The 17,050-nt window shown below is 36.7% G+C and overlaps 1 protein-coding gene across 1 annotated transcript in view; it reads left to right on the forward strand.

The window, feature by feature from the left end:
* The window catches only part of STK3 (serine/threonine kinase 3), a 128,727-nt gene that overhangs the window by 20,691 nt on the left and 90,986 nt on the right, over positions 1-17,050 (forward strand). The window contains exons 5-6 of the mRNA XM_084221988.1: positions 5,245-5,409; positions 5,815-5,982. Of these exons, the coding sequence (XP_084078114.1) occupies positions 5,245-5,409; positions 5,815-5,982 (333 nt within the window). The remainder of the gene's footprint in view (positions 1-5,244; positions 5,410-5,814; positions 5,983-17,050) is intronic.

The raw sequence follows: 17,050 nt of genomic DNA on the forward strand, positions 1-17,050 counted from the left end.
CAGATTCTGATTTAGAGTAAAGAAGGGAGGAGACATAATTAGGAAGCATTTTGCTGTGGATTTTAAGAGTTTATTTGTGGTTTTGTGAATAAATGAGTAGCTGTAGCATCTTTGGATCTGTTTTTATGTACTTTGGTCCCTTGTTACTTCCACAATTGGTAGGCTATAAAAGTGTCCTCCATTTATTTCCCCAAATTCCATCAGGTTTGCATTAGTTTCTGTGTCAGCTAGTCTCTATGCTGTAAAGAACAACTGTATGTTATTTTTTGTCAAGTTAAAAAAAATATAAATCTGTATTTCCCCTCCTCTGGACACATTCTCATCCTTTACCCTCGTTCTTCAGCTGTGGGGCCCAGAGCAGCACACAGAGCTCAAGCCAAGGCTGCACCAAGTCTGTACAGCAGGACAGTCACCTCTGTGACCAGTTGGGGATGCTGAGTCTGATGCACCCCAAGAAGGGGTTTGTCCTCTGGGCTGCCAGGGTGCATTGCTGACTCCTACTGAGCCTGCTGCTGACCAGCACACACAGATCTCTTCCTGTAGGGCTGCTCTTGAGTCTCCCAATTTATGCTTGTCCCGGTGTTACCCATCCTAGATGCAGAATCTGTCATTCAAGCTTGTTCAGTTTCATCCTGTTCATCACTGCCCAGTGCTCCATTCTGTCCAAATCCCTCTGCAAGCCTTTTCATTCAAGCAGCATCTCCCACTTTGGTATCCTCAGCAAACTTTACTAATGGTGCATTCAGTTCCTGCATCCAGATTATTGATAAAAGTACTGAACAAAACTAGCCCTAGAATTGAGGGTACAGCACTGGTGACAGGTCACCAGCCAGATGTAGCTCCATTCACTACAACCCTTTGAGTCCTGCCCTTCAGCCTCCAGCTCCCTGTGTATCCGTTCATCTTGCAGAAGGACGCCATGAGGTATCATAAGCCTTACTTAACTAAAAAGCAGTGGGTGGGTGACCTTATCATAGAAAGGTATCAAATTAAACAGGACTTTCTCTTTGTGAACCCATGTTCACAGTGCCTGATGATCTCATTGTTCTTTCAAAGCCTTTCAGTAGTACCTAGTATGATGCTCTCCATTGGTTTTGTAGAAACTGAGATTAGACTAACATATACATAGATTCCTAGGCCTTCCCTCATGCCCTTTTTGTAAACAGGAGAAACACTGCCTAGCTTTCAGTCACCAGGTACCTCAGCCACTAATTTTCAAGAACTAAAGCTAGTGATTTTACCTCCTTAGGAGCACACACACTTGCTTTTGTTCAGACAGTTAACTAACTTGCTTATTCTTTAGTAGTGATATATTTTGGAATTTGTTTATTTTGGGATGATATTCAAACTTTAGACAAGTCAGCTAAAACAAATCACCCATGATTTATTCAAATTGGTGTAAAATGAGCTTAATTTTGTTGAATGGAGTTGTAAATTATACTAATACAGAATCATTGAATGGTTGATGTTGGAATGGACCTCTGGAGGTCATCTGGCCCAACCAGCCTGCTAAAGAAAGGCCATCTAGAGTTGTCTGCCCAGGGCCTTTTCTGCATGGTTTTCAAGGAGGGAGACTCCACAACTTCCCTGGGTAACCTGTTCCAGTGCTTAGTCACACTCACAGTAAAAAGTCTCCTGCTGTTTAGAATGAACCTCTTGTGTTTGCAAATCTGTCCATTGCCTCTGTTCCTGTCACTGGGCACCACTGAAAAGAGCCTGACTTTGTCCTCTTTGTACCTTCCCTTCAGTTATTTGCATACAGGAAAAAAATTTCCCATGAGCTTTATCTTCTCCCGGCTGAACAGTCCCAGTCTCAGTTTCTCCTCCTGGGAGAGATGTTCCAATCCCTTGATCATCTTTGTGGCCCTTTGTTAAGTCTCTCTGGTGTGTCCATGTCTGTCATAGTGAGGAGGCCAGAAGTGGACCCAGCACTCCAGGCGTGGCATCAGCAGTGTGGAGCAGAAGGGAAGGATCATTCACCTTCCTGCACCTCCTGGCAACATTAGCTCATGCAGCCCAGGATACCATTTGCTTTTTGACAGGCAATGTACAAAATACTTAAATACCGTTAATGTGTGCAAAAACATCTGCACAAGATGGTTCTGGTCTACAGGAACAACATAATGGAACTTTTAAAGCAATACTCAGTGCATCCAGTAAGGGAAGAAATGGTGTACTGCATTTAACTATGCAGTATAGCTCAGCTGCAATACTGTGTGGTTAAATAGTGTTTCTGGCTTTAGAAGTATACATGTGGAGAACTTTCACTGTTATGCGTAGATGGTATGTGTTCTGCAGAAAGTTTAAATGGCACAAAATAATGACATTAATGATTTTGAAATCTTTTTTTTAAATTCCTTTTTTTTTTGTGGTGATTGCATGGTTATGTTCAATATGACAGTGCATTATTTTCTGAAAAGGTAATTTTGTCTAGGGAAGGTGAGTGTACTTTCTTTGCTTCTTGTGTAAGGCTGGAAATTCGTTGCATCCTTCTAAATAATATTAGGTATTAAAGCCAAACATTTTGTCTTAGTACTATTGTGCACATACTTGGCCATGTTCAGCAACAATATAAGCAGGAGTGATTTTAGTGATTGCATTGTGTTATATAGATGATGATTATATGAAGCACAAGTGGATAAATCTGGGATGTCTGGAGCTGGAATTGATGTGTGTTGGAACAGCATAAATCTGTTCTTCCTTTTTTCCTGTGCTTTCCTGTTACTGCTGTTTGTGATAAACATGACTTGTGCTCTCTGCGTACTTCTTAGGCGGCTATTCACTTCTCTGGGCTTTTTTGACCACTTTGTGTATTTGGATGTGTAAATGCTTTATTCTTATGTAATATTTAGCCATGGTAGAGCTTTACTTTGCTGAGGGTCCCCAGATAGTGCATCAGGCTGCAGTACTCCAGCCTTCTCTTTTGGTTTGCTGGATTCTCCCTCCATAGCTTATTTGCCAGCTTTTGGTTTCAGTCTTACATTAGCCTCTCCTTTTGAGCTGGACTTTGCTGTGCAGACTTTTCTATCTAGAGCTGATGATCCAAAGATCTTCATGTGGTTAATTTTTCAAGAACTAAAGCTAGGTGTTTACCTCTTTAGAATCATAACATATTGAAAAGTGATCTCTGCCATATTCTCTAAGCACCATTTTTCATACTTGTTTCTAGATGAAAGTGGGAGAGAAGTTGTATGCTTATCTTGCTACACGTTTGTCAGTACTCAGGGTCATTTTCTGTTGCACGTTCAGGATTAGCCGCATGGAAGGCTTTAGAGATTCAGGACGTATTTTTTCTGAAATTCATGGATTTGGTAAAGTTTGGGCAGCAAGTGTTACGCTCAGCATGTCTTAAACCATTCACGATGCAGTGTTTAATAGTCAGGGTTTAAATTGCCTGAAGTGTGAGTCTGCAGATAATCACAGTTTTAGTGGTTCACCATAGAATTTTTAGCTCACATAATGAGGATTGTCACTTTCTCCAAATATCTTTTTGACCATACTTAAGTTTATCTTACAGTTGATTTAAAGTCTCTTCTTGCTTGACTCAGATCAAGTAGATGGTTTTACTCCCATGGCATAATGCCAGGAAAGTTGTCTTATTTGACCAGTGTGTAAGGGGGTTTTCAGATCTTCTGGCATGCAGTCTTTTGAAGCAGCATAGCAGTCAGCATAAAGTAGCACAAATAAAGGCTTTGAGCAGTGTGCTGCTGAATAGAAACACTGAAAGATCTCAGAGATAAATGGTGGGCAAGGAATGCATAATGCACAGCAGAGGCGGTAACTGCTTGGCTTGGAGCTAATATATCACCATCAATTTCATCCTCTGCTCACACAGGAAAAGGTTTATAAAGGTCTCTGGAACTCTTGGGGTATATCAGCACATACACTTTTTTGAAAGCAATGCCAATTTGAGCAGCAGCTACTTTGCTTTGTTCTTCTTTACTATGCCATGAGTAGAATCCAGAAACTGTTTTGTTGGAAAAATAATTTGGCAGGCAGGTTTGTTTTCAGCTAGGATCTGTCTGTTATAGTTGTTCAGTGGAAAAAGGGCTGAGACGCTATGAATTACTGCTGTATGTTGCAGGGAAAGGAGGGAAAGCTTGGGACTGCTTTAAATAAATGTGTAACTGTGCCCCTTGGGCTCTCACCTAGGTTTTGTGAGACTGGATAGAAGCTGCAACAGGGAAGTGGTTCTGTTTGTTAAATTACTTGTGAGTAGCTCAGGTGCTGATAATCTTGCTGACTAATATTTTTTTTTCCTTTTTGTTGATTCATTCTTTTGGCTTAGAGTGATCACGAGTGGGTTTTTTATTTCTTATGGGCTTTTGGTGGTGTCTGCTTTTTGGAGGAAGGTGTGGATGTCTACCAACACTTTCAGAACTGAAACTGGAAGGAATTGCTAGTGCTTAATTTATTTTCTGTGTAGGATTAGAGAAGTAGAGGAAAGAGGTGAAAAATGCAACCCCACATGGCAGCCAAATCAGAGTATTCATCTTCACTTTTCTAGTTTCTTGCATTTCTGAGAATGTGTGAGGTTCATTTTAGTTCTTCTATTGAAGCATCAGTGTACTGTAATTACTTGGCATTTCAGTTGTATGGATAGTTTCTTTGTCTTTCCTTGAGCAGTTGCATCACATGGAATGAGTTATGTGTGCATGTTTGTGCTTTTATTCAAGAACGAATGCTGATGAAAACCTGAGAAGTGTTCTCAAGGGGGTCTGGTACCTGAAAAAGAGACTCTTGCTGTTTCTCTGGTAATGCTTGTTCAGGAGCTTATGTGTTCCTATTTTGTTGATCTAAAGTGGTGAAGATAAACCACTGCTAGCTGATGACTTACTCAAGAGTTTGTGTTATTTATGAAGCAATAAAACAAAATATGTCTCAGTTTTTTCACTCTGTTGTGTTTTCTTTCGTAATGAAATGTCTGTCATCTTTTTTGCCAGTTGACTTGCAATTTATTGTAGCATTTGGGATGGCATGTGACTCTGCACTATATTAGAGTTAAGAGAAGCATTTTGGCCTGCCAAGTCTACACAATATCTTTTTTCTCTATAGTTGGCATTTAATAATTTATTTTTTATTCGTTTTTTTTAGCTTTAAAATGGAAGTTTTTCTGGTCTGTTAAAAAAAAAAGTCAAGCATTGTGCTCCTTACAATAATCACTATGAAATTGTCATGATTTAAATAAGTCAAATATATGGACATTATGTGTATACCTGAAAGTGGTTTTGTGTTTTCTTGCAGCTAACAGAAGATGAAATTGCAACTATTTTGAAATCTACTCTTAAAGGACTTGAATACTTGCACTTTATGAGAAAAATACATAGAGATATAAAAGCTGGAAACATCCTTCTTAACACTGAGGGACATGCAAAATTAGCTGATTTTGGTGTGGCTGGCCAGTTAACAGTAAGTAACTGTGGGAAGATAATTTTAAAATGCTATAGTGCTCCCAACCTTGTTCTTTCACCTTTGTCTTCTGCCTTGAATTTTGTGTCTGAGCAGTGTCACTGCCACTAGGGTAGTGGCAGAACTAACATTCTTTATCATGGTGAGTATTTAATGTGCTGCAGGGCTATTTAATTTTTAGTAGTTTGTTTTTATAGCCCCGTGTATCGAGTGCCTGATGATCCCTTTGAATTTTAGTATGAGGTTTATTGTCACCTCTTTGGCCTCTGTAGGCTGATGGGCTGAATCTGTTTGGTATTAATTGGAAGTCACTACCCTTTGACCTTTGGGTGGATATAGAATTGATATAAAAGTTACCTGAAAATAAGCATCTCTGGTTTAATTTCATAAATAATATAATTACAGGATACAATGGCAAAACGTAATACTGTTATAGGAACTCCGTTTTGGATGGCTCCTGAAGTCATACAAGAGATTGGTTATAACTGTGTGGCAGACATCTGGTCCCTTGGTATAACTTCAATAGAAATGGCTGAAGGAAAGCCTCCATATGCTGATATTCACCCAATGAGGGTAAGTGTGTTGGTGGCATTTTTTATTGGTTGTATTGAAAAAAACAACCCTCAAACCCACAAAACATTCAAAACCCCCTAATACTGGAATCATAAAGCTGTATGTTTATGAATAGAGTTTTTAATACTAACTAGTTTTTACTTTCTGTATTGCTGTCTCTTGACTTCAGTTTGCCTGTGTTTTAACACATTTCTGTAAGGTTTCAGAATGCCTGTATCTCCAGCTGAGAGAGAGCTGCAGCAGGATGCTCTTAATTGGCTTTGGGGTAATATATAGAATCTGTTTCATACTGCCCTTGGGCATTTGTATCACCAAGAGTCAGTCTGCTTTTGAAAGGCAGTTTTGAAATAAAGGTGACCTAATGAAGAATTCAGAACCTATCCTATGGGAGCAGTGCTAATATTATTATTATTAGTTACACCTGACAGCTTTTATTTATTAATAATACCTAAGGTCTCTTAATGAATGAGTTTACTTTTTGCAAAATAAAATATAAATTGCATTGGTTGCTTTATGAGGAGTAGCAGTTACAAAGGAATTACTTGGATAAGCTAATGGGGAACAATGTTTATCTAGGGATAACTTGATGCTGTTAGTCATGCTGCTATTATTTTGTAATGAGCTATAGAACAGCTGTGCTGATTGCACTGAGCATCAATAAGCTCTCCATTCTTAAATTGTTTAAAACCCATTTTGAATTAAGAAGGCACTTTATGTTGCTTAAAGCATACCTTTCTCCAGAAAAATCTGAGCAACTTGCTGCAAAGTTGTCATGCATACTAAATTATTTTATTCAATTTTCTTTTTCTGGTGCCTCATGTATCAGAATCTTAATATAAAGAAACCACCACTATAGAAAGAGAAGGTACTGTTCATATGCAGTTACTGTAAGGTGATGCACATCTGAATTCAAGTGTATTTAGTGTTGTTTTTGGTTGTGGGGTTCTTGATTTTTGGTTGTGTGTGCTCTTTGGAGGATAGATGTTTCCTGAAATTTCTGTTAAAGCTAGTGAGTGATTTTCATTTAGAAACATTTCATAATTTTGGAAGCAAAGTTTATTAGTTTTCCTGCAGCATATTTTTCTTCCATGATAGTAACTGTTTTAAAATTACAATTCAAACTAAAAATACTCAGGTGAAAGCTGAGAACAAAATAAGTATCTCTGAAGCTGGATTTTGATGGGAATTTAAGATGAAATGACCTGTAAAAATATTTTGAAGAATGATTGATGACAAATTAACTACACTTGATCATGCTGGGATTTTTGGTTATACTTCTAATAAAAATGCCTTAATTACATCTGAATAACATCACTGTATCTAGTTGCACTAGCTGTTGAAAGGTGAGGACTACATTATCAGAGAGGATTTTTATGTGCATGACAATAGCTGCTTATAAATCAAAGGTCATTGTGTTTGAATGCTTGTGGATCTGTTTAATTCTTGCAATCAAGTGAATGCTATCAAAGGCCAATGTAATCTAACACAATTCTGGATTACATACAACATGTGTTCTTGTTAATAAATTACGTTATGGTTTTTAAGGGCTTGTATGTAGTTAGTACTCTTTTGTATATTTGATACCTCCAGTTTTTCTTAATTTTTATTAGTGAGTTGTTACAGTGGTTAACAAGAAATACACAGATTTAAGTTGCAATAGTTTTTCTGGTGTCATATGATACAGCTTCACAGGACTTTTGGCCATATGTAGATGCTTTGTTTTAGTTATGACACAGAATTGATACAGGCAAGCATGAAAGCTTGGGCAAATTTTCATTGCTTTTCCTAGATGTTGCTGGAGTTCTGCGGTATTTATGTAAGGCACAATTTTGTTGCCTGGGAATGCATAGTGAAATTACCATGCACACTGTTTTGCTGTAGGCTGGTTGGCACTGCCACAAAGGTAATGCACTGCCAGTAGGCCATTTCCTTGTCAACTGCATTTACAGCTTAATAGAAATATTACATGACTTCTTTAAACAAGTGTTTTGGCAGAGAGGAAATAGCAGATTCCATACAAACAAGCATAGCTTCCTCTGCTTAACCACACTCTGACTTGTCCAAAGATCTGTACTACTTTCGTATGGGAAAGAAGTAGTGGGGGGTGCAAAATGGAATTTTAGGTGGGAGGGGGAAGAAGAAGCAGGTTTTTTCTGGTTAAGTATTCCTGTCATAGTGTATTTGGCTGTGTCATGCATGCTATTTCATACAGAATGACTGAGTTGGAAGAGACCTTCAAGATCATTGAGTCTAACCCATGCCCTAACACCTCAACTAAGCCATGGTACCGAGTGCCACATCCAGTCTTTCTTAAAAAACATCCAAGAATGGCAACTCCATCACCTCCCTCGGCTGGCTGTTCCAGTACTTTATCACTCTTTCTGTAAAAAACTTTTTCCTAATATCCAACCTATATTTCCCTTGGCACAACTAAAGATTTATTTCACTTGTTATTGCTGCAAACTTGAGTTCAACAGGAGCTGTAGTTGTCACACTTGGTTTGAGGCTCAAAGGTCAAGAGCAGTTGCCAGCTCAGTAGTTTTAATGCTTTATTCACCTAAGAATTATGGACTGTCTCACATGCTCAATGTCAGAGTCCTTTTCTGCTTTTGCTAATGATGAAAAGTGAAACTTCTGTGTATTGTTAATGTTTTTTTTTAAAAGAAGGAGTATTTTCAGGTAGTTGTAAAGGAGAGAGAAATAGAGATGTCCTCAAGGTTGTCCTAAAACATGGTGATACAGACACTAGAAATAGCAAGGAATTTACTGGTTAAAAAAAAAAATTCCTAATATCAAACCTAAATAATTTAACCCATCTAGCAGAGCTAAAAGCATGTCGATTGCAGTAGACTGTGCAGCACCCAGGGTTAATGTGGCTAACACTGTCTGCATCTGCCTTTGATTGCTCTGCTGTGATGAGCAGTTAGCAATTGAGAGTGGGGCTAATTAAAGGGGACTTAATTGTGGTTCTAGGTCGAGACTCAATCTCTTCCTCTGAAACTGCAGTGATGTTTTAACAGCTGAATTCCCATGTCCCCATTGACTGCAGCATATATGCTGTCCTGTAGTGATAAAATATTTATGTCCTAACCCAGATAAAACTTAATTCAAACCATTAACTGTTTTGTTCAGTCACTCCTCTGCATGTGATATCTATCCTTAGTTTTTCTAAATCTGCTATTTTTAATCTGTGACGAGAGCACAGATAATGGACTGTTTTACTGTAACAGTTGTGATTTTGCTCTTTTTCTAAAAACTGGTAACATGCTTGTGAAATATCCTCTGTCTTTGCTAATTAAACCATGATCTCAAATTGTCATGTAAAAATTGTTTTTGGTGGTTCATCCTTTAAGCTGCATAATTTTCATATAATCCTTCTGCTGCTGGTATTTGGCTTTAATAACAAGTAGATTAATAACACTTTGCCATAAAGCTAGTCTTTAAACTTAAGCATGACTCTTTTTGAGGTCCTTCTCTAGGCCACCCTTACTAAAATTTTTCCTCATGTTCATGCAGTGATGTGATCAGTTATTCCTGCAAGGCTGAGATTTTTATGATCAATTTAAGTGTGGGCTGCTGCTGTTAGAGACATCCTGTCTGTTGCCAGGAGTTCCTGACCTTTCTGTTAAGAAAACACTAACATTATTGTGGCCCCTCATGGAGTTGGATAAAGCAACTGATGTTCTGAAAAGTTAATGTGATCAAAACTCCTAGAACTGGACCAGAGAAGTTGTAGGAGCATGTAGTGGACAGAGGAAATGAGCTGAGGCGAGTTACTGCTTTTGAGCCTTTTAGACCAACTGCAGAATGGCAATGTGTGTTTTATAAAATCTTCCCTTCTTTGCAAGGTGAGCAATTACTGACAGGTTGGTGTGCTTCAAATTAAATGCTGGTAGCTCTCTTATAAAAGACAAGGAAATAAAAAGACTAAAAAAGCCCAAATGCTTTTCTTCATGCTTATCAGGCAGCTGCAGTAATTCACATTGTTGTGGCATGGAAGAAGCTGGTGCTAGATGTATTTTTCAACACTTCACAGTATTGGTCTTTGTTTCTTTATGGTGGAGTTTGTTGGAAATGGACATGTGGGCATCACATGTTCTGCAGTGAATTGGAGGAAGCCAATTTGAGCTGCTTCCATTTGCCTTAAGTTCAATCATGATATTTATTTTTCCATGGCACTTACCCAGATTATCCATGCCTCCTGCTTAGCCTGTGTCATTTCCACCCTGGACTAATCTGTTTGTAATAACCTTTTATTCCTGATGTATCTTATAACAAACTACAATTTCCCGGTTTTTTATTCTCGACATATTGCATTAAAACTGGAGATTGAAGTGAGAATTATTGCTCTGTAGGACTCTAAGAATAAAGAGGTGTCATGTGGAGCATGGCAGTCAGATTGGGACCAGTTTTGTAGCCATTAAGAAGACACTTTTCTGTATGCCTTTTGTGCCAGAAATTGAGGAAAGGAAAAAAGAAAAAAACACTTCTTTCTGTGCAGTCACTCTTGCATTTCTTCTCTCCAACAGATGGTGTTATCTCATTGGTTTCTGTTGTTTTCTTTAAGAGTTCACCTATCTTATCTCAGCATTACTGCTTTTAAATTAGACTAGGTTTGTAAAACTATATGGTTTTCTTTTTTTAGTGCTTTTGCTTATCTTTGCAAAAGACTTCAAATTAACTTCTAAAAGTCCTTTACCTTTTAAGAACTTTCTATGAGACACTGTTAATTTGTAACTTGATGTCTTCTTGCCTGCTGTGTCAAGATAGAGTGAGCTAATATTTAAAGAGTTTAAAATATGGATATTTGATTGTACGTTGCTGTTCGTTATTTTACTACTCTTCACAATCTTGTGGAAGAATGACAGTGAGCTGTGCTGTTTTAAGGTGCAAGTAACATGTGTTTGCTGTGGGGACCCTAAAGCAGTGATGTGATATGGCTATGACAGCAGAGGAATTGGAGGAGCGTGTGTTCTGTTGCAGGGGTTTCAAAGAGCTGTTGTGAGACCTTTGCCCCTCTCTAGGTTTTAAATGGAGTTTTTGTATTTGCTTTATACAGACCTAGACGCAGAGAGTGGGTGCAGAGGGGTGGTGTTCCTGCCTGTTTCCATGCCTTTTCAACATCCATTTCTGCTGGAATGAGCGTTTAGCTGGTCACATGATAAGCTGGATAGAAAACTAACCAAGTAACAAGAAGTAGCTTTCAATGATATTGTTAACTGGGTACTCCAGCTAGTTGGGGACAAAAATGTATGGGTGGGACTGGTAGAAGAAATAGCTCATCCATTCTTGGGCATCAGCCAAGTTGATTTAGGTAGTTGCAAAACCAGCTGGCTGTCTGTAAATTTATTATGATTAAAATGTAATAATTATTAAAGGAAACTGCAGAGCTTTTCTGAAGTTGACCCTTAAAAATGCTTGTCCTAAGGGACAAACTGGTATTTTTGTAGCAGTCCTAATTGTCCTTTGAGGCTTTTTCTGGCTGGGCATATTGATAAAATTAGACAGGATTCTAGACCTGTCATGGCTGAGTGTTCCCCCACAAAGCCTTCCCCCTTCTCCACTGCATTCTGTTCTTCCATCTTTAAATGCTATTGCTGTGATGCAGCAGAACTTCTTGGGGTGAAACTTCCAGTGGTCTTCAATTTGCAGGCAGCTGAAGTCAAGTTTTGGTTTATAATATATTTGCCTCTGGTACTATTTATAGCCAAAGTTTCAAATAGGTATTACAACTTTATTCAAGAAAAAAACCTGTAAGGAGTTTGCACCAGACTGTATTTGTCTAACAGAAGAGAAAAAAATGTTCTCTGTATAGACTGAGAAAAAAAAATCGGTTTTAAAGGAATTGCTTACCACATAAATCACTATGAGAAATACAAATCCATATTCTAATGGGATATGGAACATTTTTTCCTGGAGTGAGGAGGAGGAGGAGGAGTAGTAGTAGTAGTAGTAGTATGTGATTCAGATCAGTTGAAGCTCTCCTAATACCGGTGTTGATCTGTATCTTTGGTAGTTTACGTTTTTTGTTCGACAGCTTTTCAGGACTGAACTCTAAGGAAGTGTGACCTACTTACTTAAGAGTTCTTAACAAAGGAAAACTTTAAATTTTAATTAAATATGCTGCTAATTCAAATTAGTAAACAACCTATTCACCTGCTCTGATCAAAATGTGAATATAATTGCTGTGCAGGAATTGTTGTATGAATCGAAAACCAAAACAGATGTAGGCAAATACATTAAAAAAAAAAGGTGCTAAATGCTTTTTTATTCAAGATTTATTTTACTTGTCAAAATAAGTGTATTCACTTATTTTACTTGTCAAAATAAATGTATTTACTTATTTTTTTTTAAGTGAATGGTCAGTTTTTATAGTGTGTGAACAGACCTCTTTGCCTGAACTGCTGATGGTGTGGTAAGTAATTGCTGAGGTGCAGACCAGGTCCTAATACTCTGTTCATGATCTGAATCCTTTCAACAAAGCTTCTGGAATAAGATGATAAATGTTGGGCAAATAAAAATGAATGATTGTGTACATTTGAACTTACATATATGTGCATGTTTCCATTTTTTGTGAGCAAATACCTGAGGTGCTACCTAAATGAAATATTTGCATAGAGTTTGCTAGAGTCTTACTATCTAGATGATAGATCTACTGATCACCGGGAGAATTGCTGTAATTGTAACAACAATTGGACTTGAGAGTTTATTTCATCAGCTATTATTTTTAATTGGGTGCATGAAAGCCTGTTTTTGATGGGTTGTTGTATGTACCTTAATGTGAGGAGATAAATTTCTAAATTTTCTGGAATACAATTAAGGCAACTGTTAACTCTTACAGTAATGGCATTTTTACTAGATAGAAAGAAGAGGTTTTAGGTACTTTTGTCAGCTTGACGTTACTTTTCATTGTGGTTGAGTTATTTTTAGTAGTGAATTGAAAACTAAATAAAGGGACGTTGTGGTCCTACAGAAAAATAATTTTCTGTCAAAGTTTCACTTGTGGCACTTGGGCAAGCTGATCATAGAGGTGCAGAGATCCTGTTCTATAGATTTTTTAAAATTCTTTTTCATTTCAAAGTGTTATGGGTCTCCAAACTCAAAGCTACGATTTACAATTTTAGTTAAAATATGTTTGGTGTTCACTTATATATGTAAGGTGATTTCAAGTGCTTTCTTCCTTAAGCTCTTATTTTTCATGGAAATGCCAGTCAGAGATACAGACATAGTACCCTTTGAACATAACATAACTTCTTTTTTAATATGTAATGCCTGCAGGATTAATGCAGGCAGTGAGTTTCCAAAGGATTTAATTTGCTTATTTGTTTATGATCAGGCCTCCTATGGACTTGCTGTAGAGGTGAAGGGGAAAAATTCTCCTGAGTGAGGAAGTCAACCAGGGAAGTGCTCTAGAGGTATAGTCTAGTCTCTTGTGATACAGAAATACAATTTCTTTCAGTTTTTCAGTGTGCCTAGCACAGAATTTTAAGGAAAATTCCTATGGAATGGCTTAGTCAAAATATATAAATGGACTGAAAAGAAATAGTGTGTGAGTTCTCCTCACTGAAGACAAGTTTAGAGGTATCTGGTTGCAAAACATATGAAATATAGCATGTGATATTTTATTTATTTCCTTAAATTGCAATCAACAGTTCATTCCTTGACTTTACCAGACTCGGTGATGGGTATTGAGCCTCCTAGGGAATGACGTGCCAGCATGGCAGCATCCAGTTTCTAAGACTGGACAGCCTGCTATGCAAAGGGATAGTATGTTTAACATCAGCCCATTTTATGTGAAAGAGATGTTCGTAATACCACTCTGATAAGATAGGAAAAATTACCATTTGTTCTCTGGCAAAACTTCAGAGATAATAAAAATTTTATCCCTAATCGCCCAAGGAACTTTTCAAAGAGGTTCTGCCACATGGCTTCCCAAAAAAAGGATTGACAGATCTCCTTGGTTTATTGACCTCTTTAATGATATGACATTAGCATTGATTTGCTGTGAAAGCTCTAGATTACTTGAGGTGTGCTCAGTGATTAAATTGGAGGATGATAGCATCTTACTCCTGTTCACATTAAAGCTTTTGAAAGTCTAAATCTGATGTATGTAATTGTTGTCTTCCTGCTTTTTTTGTTTACCCTCCTTTTTTCTTGTATCTCCCTATCTTGCTTTTCTTTTCAGTGAGGAGATGGCTTGCAACTTCATGTAACAAAACTGTTACAATAAAAATAGTAGTTGCAGAATCTAGCATACATGTTTGACTGCGGTTTAGAGAATGATTTGTCACTCCTTTACATCACCAGAATTTTCTTTACGTCACTAGAAGTTTTGGAAGTAGAATAAATGTGTATTACTGTTAAAAGTATAAATTCCTTATGCTTTTAAATTATGTCGGGTTTGCTGGTGCATATGTGTAAGAAGGAAATGTTAATCTGTCATGTGTAATAAAGTAGCAGAAGCGAGAATATCTGAAATTTGTACTGGAACTGGAGTTTAACTTGAATTAAATGGAAAACATTTATTGCATGCTTCTAAATGAGGATTTAATTAAAATTAAATTAGTGCATCTTTTTAGACTTACTCCTGAGTAGGAAATTTGAGACATGCTTCAGTCAATGGTTGGTTTTCTCTGACTTTGATTAATCACTTTCAAAGTAAGTGGAGGATCAGTACAGTAATTTCATAATTACACACAAGTGAGTTAACTTGAAACTTTTAACTAAAATAACTGTAAAGGGAGTTTGATCTTGGTTAGTTTCATGTAATGCTTTGCATCTCCTGTGAATGATTCAGATTCTTAGCAGTGATAATCTGAGAAAAGGACCCATACCATGATGCCACCTATTTATTTACAAGGTGCTTCCGTGGTAAATGTTGGACCTGGAAAATTTCTTTTTCTAAGAGGTTGGAACACTAAACAGGGTTTGAATGAAACCATGAAATTAATGAAAATATGCTTGATGACTTGAGTGAGCACTGGCTGAAGCCCTATGGTGTAAACATTGTTAAAGATTATTTGATAGAACTGTAATGAGGGTTAAGCCCAGAATGTGTTAGGCAGATGTAGTGTGGCACAGGATAATAGTATCCACTGTGGCTGAGCTGGCTGCTTTCTCCTGGGCAAGTATTAAAAGCAAGTAGGCAGACAACATTCTACCAAAAAGCTTATTCAGAAATTTTTAAATTGCTATAGATTTGCTCATTTGTGATGTTAGTAAACATAGGTAAGAGTGCAAAGCAAAATTATTTTGCGACTTGAAGATTGTAAGAAAATTTTATTTGAAATAGGCAATCTGTAGTAAATAATCAAGATTCATTAAATCTAAAATGACAATTTTAACATGACAAGACCTTTTTATTAATGAGCTTTAAAGCCATTGTTATTTTAAAAAAAACAACTTTCCTTCATTTTTACACATCATTGTATGCTGAATTTATTCAGTTTCTGTTTAACCTGTGCTATGGATGTGGAAAATAATTCAGCAAGGTGTTTATACAGAGATTTAGGAGAATTGATTTTATTAGCAATTCTGTTATATCTTCCAGGATATTGTCAAGTATACCACTTTTAAGTCAAGAGCTATACATATTAGCTACAAATATACTTCAATTTCTTTTTACTGTTGTCTTTCAAGTTCTAGGGTTAGCACTAAATATGCAAGGTTAATTTTTATTCAGTCTGGCAATTAGCTTTATTGAAGAGGAGGGAATCTGTATATTGCTTTTAATTGAAATGTCTGTTTGAATTTTTTGTATACAACTAATGTCTTTTTAAGCCAAAAAAGAACTCGGTAAATAATTTTAAGACATTCTTGGAAACTTGAATTAATGTTTATTTATTGAAGTGCATTGTATGTTCACTTTCTTAAATAAGTTTTCTGTCAGTATAGCTAGTTGACCTAGAGGAAGTGCTTTGGAGACTTGACTGCTGTATTGTCAAATTCTTAGCACATTATTACAAGTTTTAAAAACAGAAGTGTATTTACTTGGATTTTCGTTATAGTGATATTTGATTTTTTTTTAATATGTGGGAGAAAACTGCAGTCAAATTAGGAGGAAAATATTAAGCTTCTGTTGCTACTTACCAGAAGATTTTTGTGTGCTTTGAGCCTATACTGGTTGTTTACTTCATAAAGAATCTAAAAAATTGCTTGTATTGGGAGAGGGATAAAATTTGGAATGAAGAAAGCTTATTAAGACTGCATGTACCCTATTTCTGTCATGGTATTATATTGCCTTAAAATGTACACTAGGTCATTTTTAAAGAGGATGATGCATATTTAATGAAGAAATTTATTTATTTAAAAGGAAGGGTTCCCAATCAGTCTAAATTTGCTTCAGTTAAAACTTGATGGTCTAAAGACAACTTATAATCCTTTTCTTGTTATAAAGTATTGTCAAATTTGTTGTAGTATCAGTTAAGTTTATGGAAACTTTGTTTTAAGGTGGTTTAAAATAGAAGTAAATCTTTAATTTGTATTTGATGGCACCTGTTTTCATTTTGTTTCCCTGGCAACACCAGTGGTATCAAAAATTGCCCGTAGACCACCCTGGTTTTAGAGAAGAATGAAATCAGCCTGGCTCAGCCTTTGATTTTAGTGACTAAATTCTTAGACAAAGCTTTAATACACAGTCAGTACTTTACAAACTAACTCAAATGATTCGGGTATACAATTTGTGATTTTTTTTTTTTAATTAGAATTTTCTGTACTAATGCCAGTTTGTATTCTGCTGTTTTTAAAATGCATTGAGGTATAGGAAGTATTTCTGATACACTCTCTTAAAAAGTGTGTTTGAAAGCTGTAATAACTACCTGAAGAAAAGTAGAGTAAAAATTCATAGTTTTTAGATAACACAAGTCTGCTTTTAAAGCTGTATGGATCCAAAGTTTTCTTCCAGATGTAAGTTGTCATTATTTGCATTCCCACGGGAAACAAAATCAACATGAGTGATTCTGCTTTCGTCTGTGCTTCTTCACCATGTCTAAAAATTCACCTTATGAAAATTGTATATATGGCATTCCAAATGCCACAAATCTTTATACGTTATGAATTTGTGTTTCAG

This window comes from Fringilla coelebs, assembly GCF_963513975.1.
Source record: "Fringilla coelebs genome assembly, chromosome: 1".
Taxonomy (NCBI): Eukaryota; Metazoa; Chordata; class Aves; order Passeriformes; family Fringillidae; genus Fringilla; species Fringilla coelebs.